General features: G+C 39.5%; 1 protein-coding gene across 7 annotated transcripts in view; it reads right to left on the bottom strand.

The window, feature by feature from the left end:
• The window catches only part of TBCE (tubulin folding cofactor E), an 88,640-nt gene that overhangs the window by 60,656 nt on the left and 7,300 nt on the right, over positions 1-20,684 (bottom strand). For all 7 annotated transcript variants that reach the window (XR_012689713.1, XR_012689712.1, XM_075203320.1 and 4 more), the window contains 2 exons: positions 18,216-18,336; positions 13,065-13,149 (listed from right to left, as the gene is read on the bottom strand). Coding sequence is in view for 5 of the 7 variants with exons in the window: in XM_075203320.1 (XP_075059421.1) it covers positions 13,065-13,149; positions 18,216-18,336 (206 nt within the window). In the remaining 2 variants the exon portion in view is untranslated. The remainder of the gene's footprint in view (positions 1-13,064; positions 13,150-18,215; positions 18,337-20,684) is intronic.

Raw genomic sequence — 20,684 nt, forward strand, 5'->3', positions numbered from 1 at the left:
TTGTTTAGAAAAGGCCATGCAACAGAATCGAAAGCCTTTTGAGCATCTAAACTAAGGATCATGTTTGAGGTGGAACTTACACTTGAGGCCACAATCGCTGATATGGCTGTCCTAATACCTTTGACCGAGTGGCGTCCTGCTACAAATCAAAGCTGATGGGATGTTAACAACCCAGGAAGGATACCTTGTAAACGGTCCGCCATGATCTTTGCTAAAAGTTTGTAATCTGTGTTTAAAAGAGTAATAGGGCGATAAGATCCTTCAATCATAGGGTCCTTACCTGGTTTAGGGATAAGGACTGTATGGGCTACATTAAACGATGGGTATACAGGATGCTCCCTATGTATCATTGAAAACAAATCTGCTAAAACATGAGCCAGATCTCCTTCAAGGATCTTATAATACTCTGCCGTAAAGCCATCTGGGCCTGGTGTTTTATTGAGTTTCAAATGCTTGATTGCAATCTCTACATCTCGGGAAGTGATATCTTTTGCCATAACTTCTCTCTGTTCTGGCGTTAATGAAGGCAATTTGGCCTCAGTCAAAAGTTTGGACATTAGCTGGGGATTTGGTGTAGAGCCCTTGTATAAGGCCGAGTAGTAAGCCTGGAAGGTTTCTAATATATCTTCCGATTTGGTAAGAATCTTAGAAGAATTATGGGCTTTAAAAGCAATTATGTGACTTTTACGTTTCTGAGGTTTGGTTATATTTGCAAGTAATTTGCCAGCTTTATTTCCCCATCTGAAAAATTTATGCTTTGAAAAATCAATTTGTTGTTTTGCTTGGGAAGTCAAGAAACTCTCTAAGAGTTGTCTCGCCTCACGATAAGTAGACCATGACATATCCGACTGGTTAGAAGCAAACCTGGCATATGCTCAAATTATCATAAATTTCCTTAGCCTTCTTACGATGCCTAGATACATGCACAATTATGTGTTCCCTCATAACTGCCTTTGAAGCGTCCCAGAAAATAATTTTGTCATCCCATTGGTCAATGTTATCATCTAGATATTCAGCCCATCTGTGTCTTAGAAATTGTTGAAAATGATCTGAATTGTATAGGTAAGTAGGAAATCTCCAGTGCCTAGACCTCCGTCTTGAGTTCGGATTTTGGATCGTAAGAGAGATCATTGCATGGTCCGAGATAACTATATCAGCAATGTCTGCCCTACGAACCCACGGCATTAGGGTGTCCGTGACTAATAAATAGTCTATCCTCGAAAAAGATCCATGTACACTAGAATAGAACGAATAGGATCTGTCTGTTGGGTTTAAGAGGCGCCACGGATCAACCATGCCACACCTGGACATCAGGCCAAAAAAGCATTCCGAGGCCCTTGGGTTAGTTGTAGAAGATGCGTTTGACCTATCATATTTTGGATCAATAACAGAATTTAAGTCACCTGCTATCACAAGGTTAGGGGTGTCACGTTGTAGGACAAGTTGAATTAGAGACTAGTAGAAATCACGTTGTGATCCATTGGGGGCATAAATATTCAAGAAGGTATATTTTTCATTATTAATTTGTAAAGAAATTAGTAGATATCGGCCCTCAGGGTCTATGACTGTATCTAAAACTGTATATTGGAGGTGCCTAGCTATTATTATGGCTACGCCTCTGGTTTTTGTTTTATATGAGGCCGAAATACAATCCCCAACCCAGCCTCCCCGCAAGATAAAACCATCATCCTTTCTCCAATGTGTTTCTTGTAGAAACGCTATATCTATATGAGCTCTTTTGAGGTGGGTAAGGACTTTTATACGTTTAATAGGAGAATTAAGCCCACCCACATTCCAAGATGACAAATTAAGGGTCTGTAGAGTATTAGGTTCCTGGGAATCCAGCTGCGTAGGTTGCATTCCTAACCAATACCCACAATGGGGCAATTAGTCAAACCAAAGGTGTGTAGGGAGAGGTTGCAAACAAACCCCACCAAAACCATCAATAAGTAAACTTGATCCAAACCATGGGATTCACCACCCCACATTTGTAAAATGAGACATTGGATATTTAACCTTTTTGTGAAATATGAAAACAAAGTATATAAAGCATTACATTTTCTATACCTCAAACTTTTTCTTAACATTTTCCTAACCAAATTTTGCGTGTGATCCCTGGAAGTATTACCAGAGATCACAGAACCTTCAACAATGAACATTTGTAACATAACTAAATACATACGCACATACATGTGTATACATATAGAGAGAGTTCACATTATCAACATAATCAGGTATCACATAGTCACTATGTGTTTTATCAAGCTTCTAACACCATGTTATATAGGTCTAGAATGCTATACCATTCAAGTCAGTGCATTAGAGGGAGAGCGCGTTCCAGCTAGTGATCTTGAATACGGGGTAGGCACTTGAAAATGACTTTTTGCCATCTCCGGATTTTCAAAAATAAGTGTACGGCCATTCTCCACTACTCTGAGCTTAGCTGGGTACAGAAGAGCGAAACTTTTGTTATTACCAGCAAGAATTTGCAAACTGGTGCAAACTCTTTTCTCTTCTGTGACAACATAGCTGAATAGTCTTGAAATATCAGTATTCTATTACCCTCAATCTCTAATTGTTTCTTCCTCCTGAATGCTATCAATATTTTCTCCTTATCTTTGAAGTCTGAGAACCTAGCCAAAACAGGTCGAGATCTAGTAGAGTTACCCTTTCTAATTGAGCCCAGACGGTGGGCTCGTTCTATTTGTAAATTATCTAGTCCGTCATGTAAATTGAGAGCAACCACTAGATCTTGGCTAAGGTAAGAGGATAAGTCAGGCCCTTTCACCGATTCTGGAATACCTATAAATCTTAGGTTATTTCTTCGACTGCGGTTTTCTAGATCATCAATTTTTTCTTGCATTTGTGACCATCTGCGCGAATCTTGTTCATATCCGTTTTGCAAGGCTAGAACATTATTCTCCAGCGTGTTAATTCTAGTCGTGTTTTCTGCTATTTTGGCAACAGCTGCATCAAAGGTATCCTGAATAGCTCCGAATTTTTTGTCTATAATAGGAAGGAGAATGTCTAGAATAGTCTGAGCCGTGTCTGTACTTGTAGTATCAATGCATTTAGTAAGAGGAGTTTGGTTCCCTTCTTCCACGTCCCCCGTTGAGAGGGGCGAGGAAGGAGAGGAAGCATCTTTGCTCGCTCCAGGCTTGTTTTTGCCCGTTTTACTCTGATCCAGCTTGCTGTTTCCACGCTTGGATGAATTTTTGTTACAATATTTTTCCATTTCTAAGCAGACCAAGTACAATTATAAGGCACTAATCTAAGATTCTGACAGATGTTGTTATATTAGAAATTCAACAATATGCGACTAAGGTTATGTTGTAAACTCTCTTCTTACATTAAGCTAATCACATATTAGTGGATGAAAGAAAATTAAAATAAAAGTATTAAAGAACAAAAGCATCAAACTTCCTTTTTGATCCTGTAGTGTCGATACTATACCAGTGTAAGGATATTTATATGAACTATTGATTTAGACGTTCACATCAATACTTCAACTCTAATAAGCAATATTTAGTAGTAAGCAACTCAACACATGAAATTATACGTATCTAATTTCAGGAATGTTGCAATGGTTATCTGCGTTCTATAGGTCCGCTTGCGTGACAGAACTCCGGGGAGAGAATGAAGAGATTTGTTAAAACGCGGTCAACTAGGTGTACCGCCCACCGGAAGTTCCTGTTGTTAGATATTTAATCAGTCATTTAGGCAGGGCGAGTTTCGAAGCTTTTAGTTGTTATCAGCCATGGAGAGATGATGAGAGGCACAAAGAACCACTCTGTTATATATAATTTATTCAGTGGTAGTGACGTAGCTTGTACTGAGTCAGATTTGTTGTGAAATCAAAGATGATCTTTGAAGCAGTACTATAGATGACCACTAGGTGGCAGAAATCGTTGGTTGTAGACTGCTAGACATTAAGTAGCTGTATTGTAGAGCTTTCATGTAGAGAGGTATGACAGATCTGCTGTGTTTATTGGGTTAGGATTGAAGTGTTGTCATGCATCCATAACATGTGGCCCCTTTGTTAAGTGACTGGAACTGCAATGTTATTATCACAAGCAGGTAATCGATTGGTATTTACACAACTATTCTGCACTGCTGTAAGGTAGAATCTTCGTTACAATGCAGCTGAACGCATGGTAATTATCAGTATCCACAGTGTGTATCATCTACACTGATTCAGCGTTGGTGCATCATCCCCAAAGTTATTGGGTAAAACATTTAGCAGTGTTGATGTTCACTGTCTCTGTTTGTTATGCAGCAATAATGTGTGGGGGCTGTTCAGGTGGAATGGAAGGGGTTAGTTCCTCCTTACCTCCGCTGCATACCTCTTTTTTTTTTTCCTCCACAACGTCCCAGGATGGCTCCCAGCAGGCACCACGGGGTCGGATTCACCGGAAGAGAAGGCAGTGATGGCGTTCTGCCACTTCTGGTTTCACTCCACCAGCACCACGCGTTACAGGGAAGGCTTTCAGGCGGGGATCTCTGCGTCTGTGCACCTTACATGAGGGACCAGGCTCTCTCCTCTGAGATTTCCCCTCCCCCTTCAGTCCTTCTCAGCCGTGCCTCCTCTCCGGGTAGTCCCCTCTGCCCCGTCTCAGTCGCTGGAGCGCTTGGCGGGTGGGCGCTTTTCCCCACACAGGACTCAGGGCTGATTTGTGTGATTGGGGCAACCACAATCTGCCGTTAAAATGTATTTTTGGCTCTTTCTGTGCGGAGCTCCGTTTAGATGCGACTGTCCCGCTCGGCTTCCAAGCCATGTCCCCGTCTCATAGATTGTAAGCTTGCGAGCAGGGCCTTCTTACCTCTATGTATGTATGTATTACCCAGAATTGTTTAATTACTGTTTGTTCCAAATTGTAAAGCGCTACAGAATCTGCTTGCACTATATAAATAAATGTTGATGATGACACCTAGGGCCAGGTTTCTTCAGGAATTTAGAATGGAATTTCCTCAGTAAGAAAGGAGTGTTGATGTCCGAAGCGTTGACCCAGGAGTGTTCTTCAGGGTGGAACCCCTTCCAATCCACCAAGTACTGGATTCCACCCCTGGACCTTTTAGAGTTGAAGATTTGGTTGACTTCAAATTCCTCCCCATGATGAACCTTGAGAGAAGCCGGATACCGAATTGTTCAAGAGGAAAAATGATTGATGACCAAGGTGTAAGTAAAGAAATATGGAACGTATTGGAGATGCGGAGAGAAGCTGGAAGTTTCAATTTGAAGCAGACAGAATTGATGACCCGCAAGATTTTAAAGGGGCCAATAAAACGTGGAGCAAATTTCATGCAGGGCACTTTGAGCCGAATGCTTTTGGTAGAAAGCCATACTCTATCTTCAATTCTTAAAGCAGGAACAGTCCGAAATCTTCGGTCTACAAAAGACTTCTAACACTTGGAAGAATACTTGAGACCAGATCGAAGTCTCTTCACAGTGCGTCAACTGCAGAAACCATTTGAGAACTTGGGAAGTGAAGGGTGAACTCTGTAGATCACTGAAAAGGCGGTAGCAGAGGTAGACTGGTGAAATAGGTTGTCATGAGCAAATTCTGGCCAGGGTAACAGGTCATACCAGTTATCTGGGTTGGCAGAGGAGAAGATCCTTAGGAAGGTGGAGATGATGGAAGACCAATAAGAGGAATGAAATGGACCATCTTAGAAAATCTGTCAACAACTACACAGATCGTGTTGAACCCTTTGGAAGATCATACCAATATGAGACCATGGCTTGGTTGGTACAGGGAGAGGAAGCAGAGGAAGTTGACAAGAGGACTTATGCTGTGCACAGGTATTACATGCTGCTACAAAGTCCCTAACGTCTGGTCGAAGAGAGGGCCACCATTAATCTCTGGCAATGAGCTCTACAGTCTTCAGGAAACCGGCATGACAGGAAAAAACGGGAGGCATGAAACCAATGAAGGATTTTTCTCCGGCATGGAGGAGGAACGTAGGTCTTGTCTGGCGGTGGAACACTGGATGGAGCCACAGAAGAGGAAGGGAATCATTTGGGATCCAGGATAGGGCGATTAGGAGAGTCTTCCAGGTCTTGGGCGGAATCAAAAGCCAGAGAGAGCGCATCAGCTTTTGTACTCTTTTGACCAGGTTTAAAGGTTATATGGAGATTGAAGTGTGACAAGCAGAGAGACCAGCAAGGCTGACGGGGGTTCAAGCACTGAGCAGTAGGTTTAGTAGATTTTTGTGGTCCGTGAAGATCGCAACTAGACACTGTGCCCCCTCCGGAAGGTAACGCCACTCTGAGAGAGCCACTTTCTTCATGGCCTTCACTCCTTGTTCCCAACAGTGTAATTCTTTTCAGCAGGGAGAAATTTGCAGCAGTACCAGGCACATGGATGTAGTTTGTTCAAATGAGATCTTTGCAACGGGACGGCGCCAACTCCAAATGCATCGAACTCAAGGAAGAAAGGCCGGGAGGTATCTGGTTGCCGGAGGATAGGTGCAGAAGGGAAAGCTTCTTAGAGGAACCTGAATGATCTCAGGCCCTCTGGAGGCCAGTTCTTGGTATTGGCTCCTTTCGCGTGAGGGCCACAATCGCAGCCACTAAAGTGGAAAAGCCCATGATAAACTGTCAGTAGTAATTTGCGAATCCTAGGAAACGTTGGATGGACTTAAAACCAGATGGCAAGGGCCAGTCTAGAATTGCTCTGACCTTTTCAGAATCTATTTCTAGCCCGGAACCCGAGACAATGTAGCCAAGGAAGGGTATTTGCAAAGCTTCGAAGGAGTACTTCTCCAGTTTACAAAAGTGGTGATTCTTGCAAAGTCTTGAGAGGGCTTCGGACACGTAGAGACAATGAGCATGGATGTCTTGAGAGAATATCGACTAAATATACAACTACACAGGTATAGAGAAGGAAGGTCCCTGAATATCTCATTAACAAACTTTGAAAGACTGCCAAGGCATTGCAGAGCCCGAATGGCATAACGAGATACTCTTAGTGATCATCACGCATATTAAAGGCAGTCTTCCACTCGTTTCCAGCACGAATCCTGACAAGATTATAGACTCCCCAAAGATCTAATGTGTGAATATTTTGGTGCGATGAAAGAGTTCAGTTATTAAAGGAATGACATAGTGGGTTTTAATAGTGACTGCGCTAAAACCATTATAATCTATGCAGGGGCACAAGGACCCATTTTTCTTATTAACAAGGAAAAACTCTGCCCCAGCAGGTAAAGTGGAGGGCTGAATAAACCCGTTTTAGAGGTTTTCCTTTATGTAAATCGGCCATGGCCTGGGTCTCGGGAAGAGACAGCGGGTAAACTTGAGGTGGGATCTTGCCAGGCAGGAGATCTATGGGGCAATCCCGGGGTCGATGAAGTGGATGTCTGAAAAAGAGGAATACTGAGATGGAAGAACTGCTGGTTTCGGGTCCGGCATAGTGGAAACAGGGTTAAGAAGTTCGAGAGACAGTTTAAGACCTGAGAGACCGTGTGATCTACAGGTTGCCCCTCCAGCCAGAAAATGGGAGAGCCACGGGAGGCCAAGGATAATTGCACTTGTGGTATGAGCAAATACAAGAAATAAGATTTGCTCCAAAGCAGGGCACCGACTTGGAGTGTAAAAGATGCGGTTTGCGGGAGGATGACTCTGTTGGAGAGAAAAGAACCATCAATGGCTGTGATAACAACTGGAACTTTCAAAGGAATTGTGGGCAGAGACCACTGTAATACCAAAGAGAGTGAAATAAAGTTCCCAGCCACCCCAGAGTCCAAGAATGCTGGGGAGTTAAATGTTTCAGTGGGACCATGTAAGGTAACAGGAATGGAGCATATGTGGGGTAAAGAAGAATTGTGAGAGGATTTTGATATCCCCAGCCTGACCTCCCCAAGCAGGTTAGGGTTTGGCATTTCCCGAATGTTTTGGGCAAGAACTGAGAAGGTGTCCAGGATTCGCACAATAGATGCAGATTGTTTTTCATTCCCCTCTGGTGTTCTTCCAGAGTTAGACAAGAGCGGCCCAGCTGCATGGGTTCACCCACAGGAGCAGGAAGTTGGAAACGGGGAGCCAGCGTAAGTGTGGAGCGACAGATTGGTTCCTTCTTGGTGATCCTCTCTCTGAACCGAAGATCAATTTTATTACACAAGCAGATTAAATCATCCAGGGAAGATAGCACGCTTGGGAAGCCAAAACATCCTTGATACGGTCAGAAAGGACCTGCCAGAAAGCTGCAACTAGCGCGCCGTTGTTCCACTGAAGGTTAGAAAAAAAGAGTGCGGAACTGGACCACATATTAATTTACCGAATGGGAACCTTGCTAAAGCCTTAAGATACTGGAAGCTGCCAAGGTGATTCATCCAGGCTCATCGAAGATCTTACAGATAGCAGAAATAAAGGTGGCACTGTCGCTGAGTATGGAATCATTCGGCTTCCACAGAGGAGGCCCAGGCTTGTCCTGATAATAAGGAAATTATGTAATGCCACCTTGGTCCATCGGGAAATTCTGTGGTTGAAATGGGATAGAACATTGCTTCAAGAAACCGCAGCACTTGGGATCCCCATCGAACTTGGAGGGAGAAGGTATATGTAAAGCAGAGGCTGAGGCAGGAGCCATGTCAGGAGCATGAGATTCCACAGCCGGTGGAGAGGAAGTTGCAAGTAAAGTAACTTGTAGTGTATCCAGATGGGCCGCCAACGTCTGGAGACACTATAAAAGTTATCACTGGGTGGCTTCCTGTTGTTCCACCCTGTCAAACAGGTGTTGCAGTGTAATCCTTTGCGGAAGGTTCTCCTGAAGAATATTCATTTACAGAGTATTGGTACAGATTCAACATTACCTTGGGATGTCTAACAATCTCTACATTCAACATTCCATGTGCTTAGTACACAATCCTCATTGTCCGTGTCTGTGCTAAATTATCTAGCTCTTATCCTAAAATCAACATTGTAACAATGAACATTGTCCTTGTATAACCTGTATACTTGAAACTGTTGTCAGCATTAATATAATTTACTACCCTCAACTCAATAAACTGTACTACACAACGTTTCCTAGAAAGGGACTATGATCAGGACAGAATAGAGCAGGTATTCGATGCTATCAAAAATACAGATAGAGAGAATCGCCTCTCTAAAAAGGACAAAATGTCAGAACCCCTCCAAATCCCCTTCAACACCAAATATAATCGAGATTCCAAACAAATAGAACACATCTTCAAGAAACACTGGAAAGTGCTATCAGGGAACGAGAAACTAAAAGACATTCTTACAGAAAAGCCAAAGTTTATTTACACTAAAGCAAGCAACCTTAAAAATTCAACTCGTGAGCAGCACGAGATCCCCTAGAACCACCAACCCCAGCCGTACATGGCTCAGGGAAATGGGAGAAATGATTTTATCACTGCAACAGATATCAGGCATACAATGTAGGCCGCATCAGCAACACCAAACACGTCACCTCCTTCACATACAGGAATACAGTATTGACAATAGATTGACCTGTGACACTGTAAGAGTTATATACCTACTGCAATGTCCCTGTGTTTACAATACATTGGGAGAAATATTAGGAAATTATGTGTAAGGATATCAAAGCACCAAAGAAACATCAGGAAAGGCTTCAAAAAGCATAGTGTGTCAGAACATTTTGCTACCCACCCTGCACACGATCCCTCTTTACTTAAACTTATTGGTCTCAAAAAAAGTTATATAAAACTCAACTCCCAGGAAGAATCCAAATGGATTTATAATATGAAGACCCTAACACCAGAAGGTCTCCATATAGATTTTGATTTGCCCATTTCCTATAAATTTTCTTATAAACATTATTATAAGTAATCTTTTGGTTTAATAGCCCACTAACTACTTCATGAATAATGGTTTTATTATACCCGTAGTATATTAAAAGCAAAAAATTTATGGAGGATTAAATGCACTCATATTTACGCAGAGATCATTCAACCAACTGTACTATATATTGCATATTACATTATTTTTGAAGTCCAGCACTTTGTATCTTTTAGGATCCAAAAAGTGTTTTTTTTTGTTGTTTATATAAAATTAAGGTAGACATTTTCACTATAATATCCCAATATGAACTTTTGGCTCTTCTCATTGGCCACAGCAAGTGTCATTCATCTAACTGGACCCAATGGATGGGTTGAAATGAAGTACACCCTCCAATATGAAGATCGGGAGTCCCACTGGCTGTATAAACTGTCAATTACAGCGGTAGCCTATAGCCAATCGTTTAGGGACCAACCAATCACACAGCAATATCAAAAAAGGCACCTTTATAAACTCTTCGCCACTTATACAGACCATCTATATCCCTGAGGAAGCCTGAAGGCTAAACACTTTGGATTACATGCCATTTGCATGCCTTTAACAACTACGATCCTTTGATCTGCTCTCCAGCAAGAGCTTAATAAGGAACAACCAGACGAACCATCTATCGCATGCGCATTCCAGAAGAAGTCATGGCCGCGAGCAGCCCGTCTCCCAGACAACCACCGCGGCGTTCACCCCTGCAGCGGCACAGATAGAAGGTACTCCAAAGGAAGAGCAACTCCAGCAACCCTACACTGGGTACGTTTCTGGTTTAATACGTCCGAACACCACTCCAAAGTGAACTTGCCGACCCCAGATTCATACTCATGGGCGGATGAAAGGAATTGTGTGATCACCACTCTGCATCCGATCAGCAGTGATCTCACAATTTGAACTTTTACGCCTACCATATGTGATCTTGGATTAAAAAGACTATGTTATTGAATACTTGGACAATTTCATTTGGATATACTCTTTCTGCCTAACCCCGTAATTGCTTTGTGATTCTACCACCATTTAACCCACACTGAGATCTGCTTACCCATGCTAAAGGGTTGCGACATCCAGGAATATTCTATTCATGAGATTAAGAGACTGAGACAATTGGTTGACTCATTACTTGTTTAAACTGCAAATTATGCATAAGATGATGATTTATGACAATTTTTGTCTGCATTGCAATGGCACTGTATATTTATATAACAGGTTGCAACCTTTATGATTATTTTATATGTACAAGCAATAAAATTGCACTTTTTGATTGTATCTGCTGACTCAGCATTTCAGGTATAATATCCACCGATCACCATTGCGCAAAAGGGATTATCTTTCTTCTTCTAAACTGTACTACACTGACTATTGGAAGGCAGTGTTTCCCATAGAAGCTCTTGAGCTGGCTGGGCGAATATATTTTAGCTCTTTTAACCCCTCCATTTTTCTTGCATCTGACCATTATTGTAAAAAAAAATTTTTTTTAAATATGTATCTAAAGATGTATATATCTTAATAAATACATAGTAACATAGTTGATGAGGTTGAAAAAAAGACATCATCAAGTTTAACCTATTTTGGATCTCCTGCAATCCCGATCTTATATTTGAAATTGATCCAGATGAAGCAACCGCCAATCTGTTTCAATCAGGAAAAATCTCGCCTGACCCAATATTACAGTCCTATTTCTCCGTAGATCCACAAATATCCTTCATTTTAATTAATGGTCGTAACCCTGGATACCCTTTTCCGCTGAAAATGTGTCTAATCCTATCTTGAACATATCAATTGAATATGCCATGACAACCTTCCCTGGCAGTGAATTCCATATCTTAACTGAAGTCCTTCCTTTGCTGGTTGTGAAACTGCCTCTTATCTAACCTTAGGGGGAAGACCACGTGTCCTGTGGTCATTTCTTCGGGTAAAAAGTTCCCATGAAATCTCTCTGTATTGAACCTTAATGTATTTGTACATAGTAATCATATCCCCTCTTAAACACCTCTTTTCTAAAGTAAACATGCCTAAACTGGCAAATCTTTTATCATAATTTAATGACTCCATACCCTTTATCAATTTTGTTGCTCTACTCTGAACCCTTTCTAGTTTCACAATTCCTTTTTTTGTAGAGCGATGGCCAGAACTATATTCCATATTCAAGATGAGGTCTTACAAACAATTTATATAGTGGCAAAATTACTCCTTCTTCCCTTGCATCTATGCCCCATTTTATGCATGCCAATACTTTATTGACCCTTGCAGCTGCTGCTTGACATTGAGCACTATTGCTAAGTCTACTATCTATGAGCACTCCCAAATCCTTTTCCATTAGATTCCCCTAAATGTATCCCATTTAGTTTATAGATTGCAAGCTTATTTATCGTATTTTTTAATTCATATTTATTTGAAATAGTTTTTGTGGTTTGGAACCACAGCGATCGAATTGGACTTCACTTAAAAGAGGTTATGTTCATATCCTGTTAACTGGTTCTAGAACAGTCTAACAAAATATGCAAAATATTATCCGTTTGCATTTTTTCTCTTCTAATAGTCAGATCTCAGATATGGAGTATATCCACAAGTAACTCTGTGTGTACCTGGACAGGTTCTTCCCAAAAAAAACAATTATTAGCAGACTATGCATGCAAAAAATTGTTCAAAGACTGCACACAGGTACGACTCACTAACAACTCTGTGCAGCCTTTGAACATTTTTTTTTATATATATTTTTTTCTGGTCACATTTCTTTGTGACCATTTTTTACCTACTGCAAAATGTTTACATATAGAATAGACTATTGGCCAATGTGAATTTGATGGTATAATTGTTTACCAAGGAAGCTTGTCATCTATGTTCTGTGAAGGCAGTGTACTGTCAACTTAATGCACCTCATATCAACTGGGCAGCTCCATTACTTTTTTTTTTTTAATCTGTTTATTGATAGCATCAAGACTAATAAATTACAGATAAACAGTTCAATAAAAACTGAGGTTAACAGATTTTTTTGTAACCATTACTTAACTTGACCAACAGCTGAACACAGGAAATATGCAAAAGATGCCCACTTATTTTGTTTTTAATAAAAAATAATCCGGGGATGGGAGGGGGACAAGAGCATGTGCTCTAGAGTGCAGAAGAGGGATCAGAGGCGAAGGCATATAGGGTAGGGAATTCAATTGACCCATTCATGTTTTTGCAATTCAAAATCAGTGGGGGTTGTCCAATACTCTGTAATTTTATCCTTTCTTTGTGTGGTATACAGTCTGCATGGAATTACCTGCATGTAAAATATCTTGTTCCTTTATGGGAGCCATCATGTTTTCCTCTCAAAGGATTGTCCCATTCTACTCCAAGCCAAAGTCCTAATATAATTCATAAAACACTTTAACGAACACAATAGTATTTGATTAAGTTATACATGTTAAAATGCAAACAATTAAGAAGAAAGAAACAAAAAAAAGACATTTTACTGCATAATCAGATCTAGAAAATTACAAAATCCACAGTTCACTAATTATTTTTGTTTATCAGATCACCTCTGATTACTAGGGGAGTTGCTATGCAGTACAATTCCTGAAGATCTCCCTTATAAGTATAAAACTGGTTGCTAAGCAACTATGTGAACACCTGACAAATTTTCACCACACCCCAAAACACAGTGTTTGAAATCACACTATTCTGAAATAAATAACTTCTAAGGAAGTTTGCCACATTTGTTTGTTTGCAACTTTGTACCCAAACAAAATAATTCTTCAAATGTCATTTAGATTGGTTGCTATGGTCTCTTGGTTCTGGGGAGTGAGCAGGGCAGAAGAATGGCCATTTAAAACAAATTTTGTTAGTTTTTTGTTTTGTTTTTTTAAAACTATGAGTGCAGTAGGACTTCATCAATGTTTCGCCTGCTTCTCAGAATTTTAAGATCATTTGAAATAGTGACCTAATTCTAGCTGGCACGTGGGCTTTTATAACTGGGATGCAGGGGTGATCTTTATAAAAAAATAAATAAATCCCCAGTGAGGTCACAATGAAGATCCTAGCACAAGAGGATGTAGATCTACCATGGGGTGGTCATTAAAGGTTTAATATACCTTATAAGTATTAACTATGCTCTGTAAAGTGTATAAAAATCAAGTAAACCTATTTTCCTAAAGGAGGTTTTTCTATCAAAAATAAAAACATTTTGCTTTCAAATATTTACAGAGTGTCAATATAATGAATGTAGTGAATATTTTTGGAAATAGTATATGGTTTTACACTTCCCGGTATATTTTTCCCATTATTTTAATATGGGAAACTCTGCACTGAACAACAGTACATATAATAAGCACAAAAGCAATTTTCACAACCCTTAAAGGATATTGGTAGTACTCCCTATGTCACTTTGCATGTTGCCACCAGTACAGATGGTTTGGGGCCTTTCATTTCTAGCACATGGGGCTGGTTTGTCTGTATTTAGGTATGTGATTTTTATGTGTTTCCTTAGTATTTCCCTGATGAAAGTTTCTGAGTAAACTGAAACATTGGATCACAAGAGTCTCTTTTTAGTATATGATGGTGTATAGATTCCCTGAGTGCCGCCTTATTCCATTTTTGCATCTATACAAGATCCCAGAAGGGCAACAGGGTAAGTAATATATATTTTTTTTGGAGTGCTTGGTATTTTGATTCTGTCTGTGTATATCAAATACACAGTATAATCATATGTAACAGAATGTATGCCCTTTTGTTTTCTCCGCATATTTATATTATATATACATTTACATGTAAGGAAACAATCAACTATACCTGTCCATATACTAAACTTTGATCTATTTAACATTGCGAAGAATACACAAAACACCTTTATTTTGTCACTATTTAATAGTAAAATATATAAACCAATATGAAGAAGCCATGTGTGAAAAAGTACACCCCATGATTTAGTAGCTTGCAGAACCACCTTTAGCATTTTCTGCATGAGTATCTGTCTCTTACATCATTATTTGAGGTATTTTAGGCCAATCTTCCTTTCATCACTGCTACACTTTATGTATGGGATTGTGATTTGTACTTTGACATGGCATTTACAAAACTTGGATTATTTTTTTAATTTCAACCAATTGTAGATATGCTGTTGTGCTTATGATCAACATCCTGTCGTATTACTCAATTTCAGCCAAGCTTCAGTTGTGTGATAGTGGTCTTACATTTTTCTCTAGAATACTCTGGTGCAAAAGGGAGTTAATGGTAGACTCAATAAGTGTGAGACATACTGGTCCTGTGGCTCCAAAACAACCACAAATCATCCCTTCTCCACTACCATGCCTGAAGGTTGATTTTAGGTTCTTGGGATGATGCACTTTATTTGGCCTTGTGGGGACATTGCAAACCTAAGCCGTACTGTGATGTGTTTTCTTTGGAGATAGGGGGCTTTCTACTTGCTACCTTTCCTTTCAAGTCTTTTTCTGAGGGTAGACTCATGAAAATTTACCATTTCTCTGAGCATCATATGTACTGATATTTGTGTGAATTTGCTGGGACATCTACTCCTGGGAAGATTAAAAATAGTTGACAATGTCCCTCATTTGTTGAAATTTCTCATTGTAGAATGATGAACTTCAAATTGTTGGAAATTACTTTATAACCCTTTCCAGTTTATGAGCAGGAGCAATTGCTTCTCTAAGATTATTACACGTCTTTTCTCCATGGCATATAGTGTAAATAGAAATCTGAATGCTCCTGATTGAACTTCAAAAGGTTGTAGGAACACTTCCTGGTGATCAAATAATGACACACAGCTCATTATCAGGAAATGGTTTAAATTACCAACTTTACTGATATAGAAGCAGTAAGGGTGTTGCTACTTTCTCCTTCATCCATGGGAAACACTGGACCACTGGGGTATAGAGTGCAGTGAGTGTATCACTTTAAATTTACAGGCAAAAACTCAAACTCCTTCCCCGCTATTCCCCATTGGCTGCTTCTGGATCTTCAGTTTCTCAGTGCCCACAGGAAATGGGCACTCGTTCTATGGCTGTTATAGGCAGCCTCTGAATTTAGATTATGTTTTACATTATCTTAATTATATGTCTCAGGTGGAGATGCCTGAAGCGAGCTGCAAAGGTGCTGTGACTGACTCCTTCTGCTGGCAGCTCACTCCAACCATGCAATTGCCTTTGGGGAGACCCAGCCATTATTGCTCCCCGTCCAGCGTTTTTCCCCACGGGTGAAAAACCAGAGACAGAGAAAAACATATTGCCTTAAGGGAAGCCATTCAGTCCCTTATTTGGGTGGGACTAGTTATTTCTGTCCAATCACAGCAGAAGGCTTTTGTTTTTTACTCAAATCTTTTCCTGCTCCAGAAACCAGATGGCTCCATTATACCTATCCTGTACCTGAAATCCTCACATGTTTCATTGCGGTTAGATAGGTTCAAGATAGAGTCTTTAAGACCAATATCAGAAGGAGTTCATGATGACCAGAGACAGCAAGGAAAGGTGCTTGCATGTTCCAGTCTGTGAAGGACAGCGGTGCCTTCTCAGATTCGCAGTTCAGTCCCATCACTAGCAGAGTCTGACCAAACCCTCCAGCCTGTCGACAGCAATGAGGGTGTTCATAAAGATCATGGCAGTGATGGTGGTCCTTCTCAGATCCAGGGGGAATGACCGTCATCCCTACTTTTGGATCATCAACTATAGGTAATCCAATCTAACCTATTCCCAGCAGATGATCTTCCTGGGAATAATATTCAACACCTGTCCACATAATCTGTAGTGAGATATGTGAAGAACCCGTTTGCTTGCAGACAGCTGTCAGTTCACCTGTGCTGGAAGGTCCTCAAAAAATGGTTTCCACCTTCAAAACGCCACAATTTGCCCTATTACAAATAAAGTTGATTTTGAACTAATCTCACCATCCCTTGACCAGATAGACCTTCAGACTGTCTCCAGAGGAGTGTGCATCACTCTGCTGGTGGCTGAGAAGCAACAACCTCAACAGGGATTACCCATTCACCATCTGGGACTGGAAATTGGTGACTATGGATGTCAGTCTTCCGGAAAGGGGGGCAGTGGTGCTTCAACACAAGTTTCAGGGCCTTTGGACTCTAGAAAACTCCAAGTTCCCAATCAAGATGCTCGAAATCTGAGTAGCCTGCAATGACCTAGCCGCAGAGCAGCAGTTCTTATGAGGAAGGGCCATAAAGATTCAATGGCTTACTTAAATCCCCAGAGGGGGACCAAGCATACCCAAGTAAAGAGAGGACATGAGAATTTTTTATTACAGAAGTCTTCATCCCAGGAGTAGAGAACTGTTCTAATCATCCTTTAGTATTCTAAGCAGCTAGTAATCAGGTGGGATCAACCAGACCCGATGGCTTCTCTTTCAGAATTTTTTTTATATATTACGTGAACCGCAGACTGGTTGCAGGGAGTGATGCATGTGCAGCCTCTAAACATCCCCAAAACAGCTCTGTCAGATCTCAATCTGGTGCTGAATGCCTTGCAGCATTCTCCTTTCGAACCTATTGATTTGATTAAGTTAAAGTTTCTTACATGGAAAATAATTTTCCTATTGGTGATCTCCACAGCTAAAAGTTTCAGAGCTGGAGTCTGTCTTGTATATTTTCCATGAGGACAGGGCTATGTTTAGGACTAAGCCTTCCTTTAAGCCCAAGGTCATCTACAAGGTCCACCTGAATAAAGATAGTGTGACTCCAGCCTAAGCCTCCAAAGGAAGAGGGTTCTCTAGACGTGGTTAGGGCTTTAAGATCCTATGTACATAAGACCAGTCTCTAAACAGAGACTGCTAGGTGGATTACTTTGGTAATTTGCCATGCTTATATGTAGGCAGATTTGTTCCTGAAAATGTGAGGGCACAATTCACTAGGGCCTCCGGTGAGCAACTGTACAAGACCACCCGGTCTTCAGTGAACACCTTCACAAAGTTGTAAATACTTAACACTTTTGTGTCCAAAAGAAGACAGTTTTGGACTCATGGTGCAGAGCACAGCAACTTTTGAGTGTACCCTCTAATTGGGGGTAGCTTTGGGATGTCTCCAGTGTTCCCTATGGATGAAGAAAAAAAAATATGGGATTTTTATACTTGCATTAAATTTTTTTCTGTTTCCCTGCTAGAATTCTTGTTCTTACTGGATACCATTTTTCTCTCCTCTCACTCTTGTTCTATACTCCTGGTTCTGTACTTTGGGGGTTTGTTAGAAAAATACTGAAGACCCAGAGTCAACCAATAGGGAATGGGAAGGGGAGGAGCTTGAGTTTATGCCAGTGAATATAAAAGGGATCAAGCTCCAGTGAATGCACTTTATACTCCAGTGTTTCTCATTGAATTCAGAGAAAAGGGTTTTTTCACATATGACTTCTTCTTGTTGGAGAGAAATAGAGAGAGACCCCCCATTCACTATATCATACATTCAAGAAATAATGCCTACCAGTTGTAGGTGGCACCATTCCAACATAACAAACTGTTGCATATTCCCCATCGCAAATGATACGTCTACCTTGGGGGTCATTGGGAATGTCATCATTCATTGTCCTGAAGTCTTTTATAAACTGAAAAACATATAAAAACAGAATCTTATACACTGTACAGGTAAGAATAAACTATTACCTAATGTATTATGGTAAAGTAACAGCAAAAAAAAAAAGATAAGTGTCATATGAAAATGTCAAATGATCTTCATTATAATCATTTCTCCACTACAGAAATTATGCACAATTACTTTTTCTTTTAATTGAAGCCAACTACAGCAGCACTACACAGCCTCAAATTATGCCCTTAGGGAATGTGTTATTGTTAAGAAAATATTGCAATCAAATTTGAAAAAAAAGCTTGTAAACACAGAAGCTGTCAAAAAAAGAAATTCCTGCACCAATAGACAACTATACCTAAATAAAATAAAATCAAATAGAAAAGCAAAATAATAAAAAAAAAAAAGTAGTGATACCTCACCTTTCTTTTGAAATTAGTTTACAGTATACAATGTAATCAACAGATATTTAGACACGGGCGATTGATTTAGAGTTAGAGAAGCGCTATGCAGTCTTTAAAAGATCACTAAACCTCATCATCATCAACATCAATTTATATAGCCCCAGCAAATTCCGTAGCGCTTTACAATTGGGAACAAACATTAATAATACAATACTGGGTAATGCATACAGAGAGGTAAGAGAACCCTGCTCGAAAGCTTACAATCTATAAACCTAAAAACACATGTTGCCGTATATAAGCGTAAATATATGTAATGACCAGGAAACAACAGTAGTGCATACATATGCGGGTTTAATAAAAGGTGCCGGAAACCACTTGGAGGGTTTTCTCCACTTGACCTCCCAAAGGTCAATTTAAAATAGAAATTAGGGTATGTGGAACACGTGCTGAAGAAGGGTTAAGACCGTGGAAACGTTGTGATGCCTCACTTTGCAATAGATATGCTGAAATACAGCTTTAAACACATAGAGCGTGCAGTAAACCATAATTTCTAATCATATTTTATTTTACCTTGTATGTGTAGAAAAATATCATAATCACAACTTTATCTCAGATATATTGAGCTCTAAGAAGCTCCTGAAGTTGTTTCACACTGCTTTGTTAATTAAGTAGCTCTTTTAAAAAAAGCCAACTTGCATTTTAGGTTTTGTAGTCCTTTAAGTTAACAATAAACTAATACAAATACAGAAAAACCTACCAAAAATAAAACAAAAACTATAATGTTGTAGCGTGATATGTTGGTGTGTGATTGACACTACATTTCACTCTGCATTTCTGCAAAGCAAGTCTGAATAGCTGTCAGTCACTGACTGCTTGATTAGTTAAAGAAGTACTTCTTTCCTAGCCTGGCAATCCACAGCACAGTGAAATAGTGCATGGTGGACATTTTTACTTAAGCATACAGAGTGGAAAAAGGACAGGTGTTTAGTATAGTAGTTTTAAGATTATAAAATATATATATATATATATATATATATATATATATATATATATATATATATATATACACATATATATATATATATATATATATACACATATATATATATATATATATATACACATATATACACATACACATACACACACACATACACAAACCCATGCATACCAATTAATATAAAAAGACCAGACTCGTGTCATTTCAGGCATATTATTCAGCTCAGGAATGCAGTTTTTCATTTAATATCATCATCAGATAAAAGAGAACATTCCAATTGCACCTCATACACAAAGTGCTGCCTTGAGAAATATCATTTTATAAAGCCAACATCTGCTTGTTGGGGAGATGGAAATTAAAAAACGTAAAACAGCCAATGTATGTAGTGTTAGATGGCACAATGGATGCCTTCAATAAACATGTTGATATGCATTTAGTTTAAATAAAAAATAATATGATTTTAGTATGTATATATATAGCAAAATATATATTGTGAATACTCAACTGCAATTATTGGGATTGACATGTTTTTATTCTATTAGAACTAGTCTGATATTGTGAAATATATTTGTGCTACATATACTGATAATGAGGTATCTGTTTACCCAAAAGTATCTCTGCAGGCTGGCTCAGTCTTGCAATGTGTGCAGCGCGTTTAGTTTATATAGGGCTTAGGGCAAACATGAAAAAAATGGTGTCTCCTAATCTAGGAAATTGTTGAAGTTTAATAATTGGATGAAAAGTGGCAATGAATATTTTCTGTACACAAATATTGGTTGCAAATCGATTAGTACGCAATCGATTTGAGGATATTTCAGGAAATAACAACATGCAAATAAGTTTAATCTATTTATTTTAGTTAATATAAAATATATAGTGTGCTGAAAAAGCCAATTAATATTTTCAACATTTCAATTACATTGAGTTTTGTCTCATTCTGTTCACAATTGCATGAGAACGTTTCCA

This window comes from Mixophyes fleayi, chromosome 3 (genome assembly GCF_038048845.1).
Source record: "Mixophyes fleayi isolate aMixFle1 chromosome 3, aMixFle1.hap1, whole genome shotgun sequence".
In the NCBI taxonomy this organism is placed as follows: domain Eukaryota; kingdom Metazoa; phylum Chordata; class Amphibia; order Anura; family Limnodynastidae; genus Mixophyes; species Mixophyes fleayi.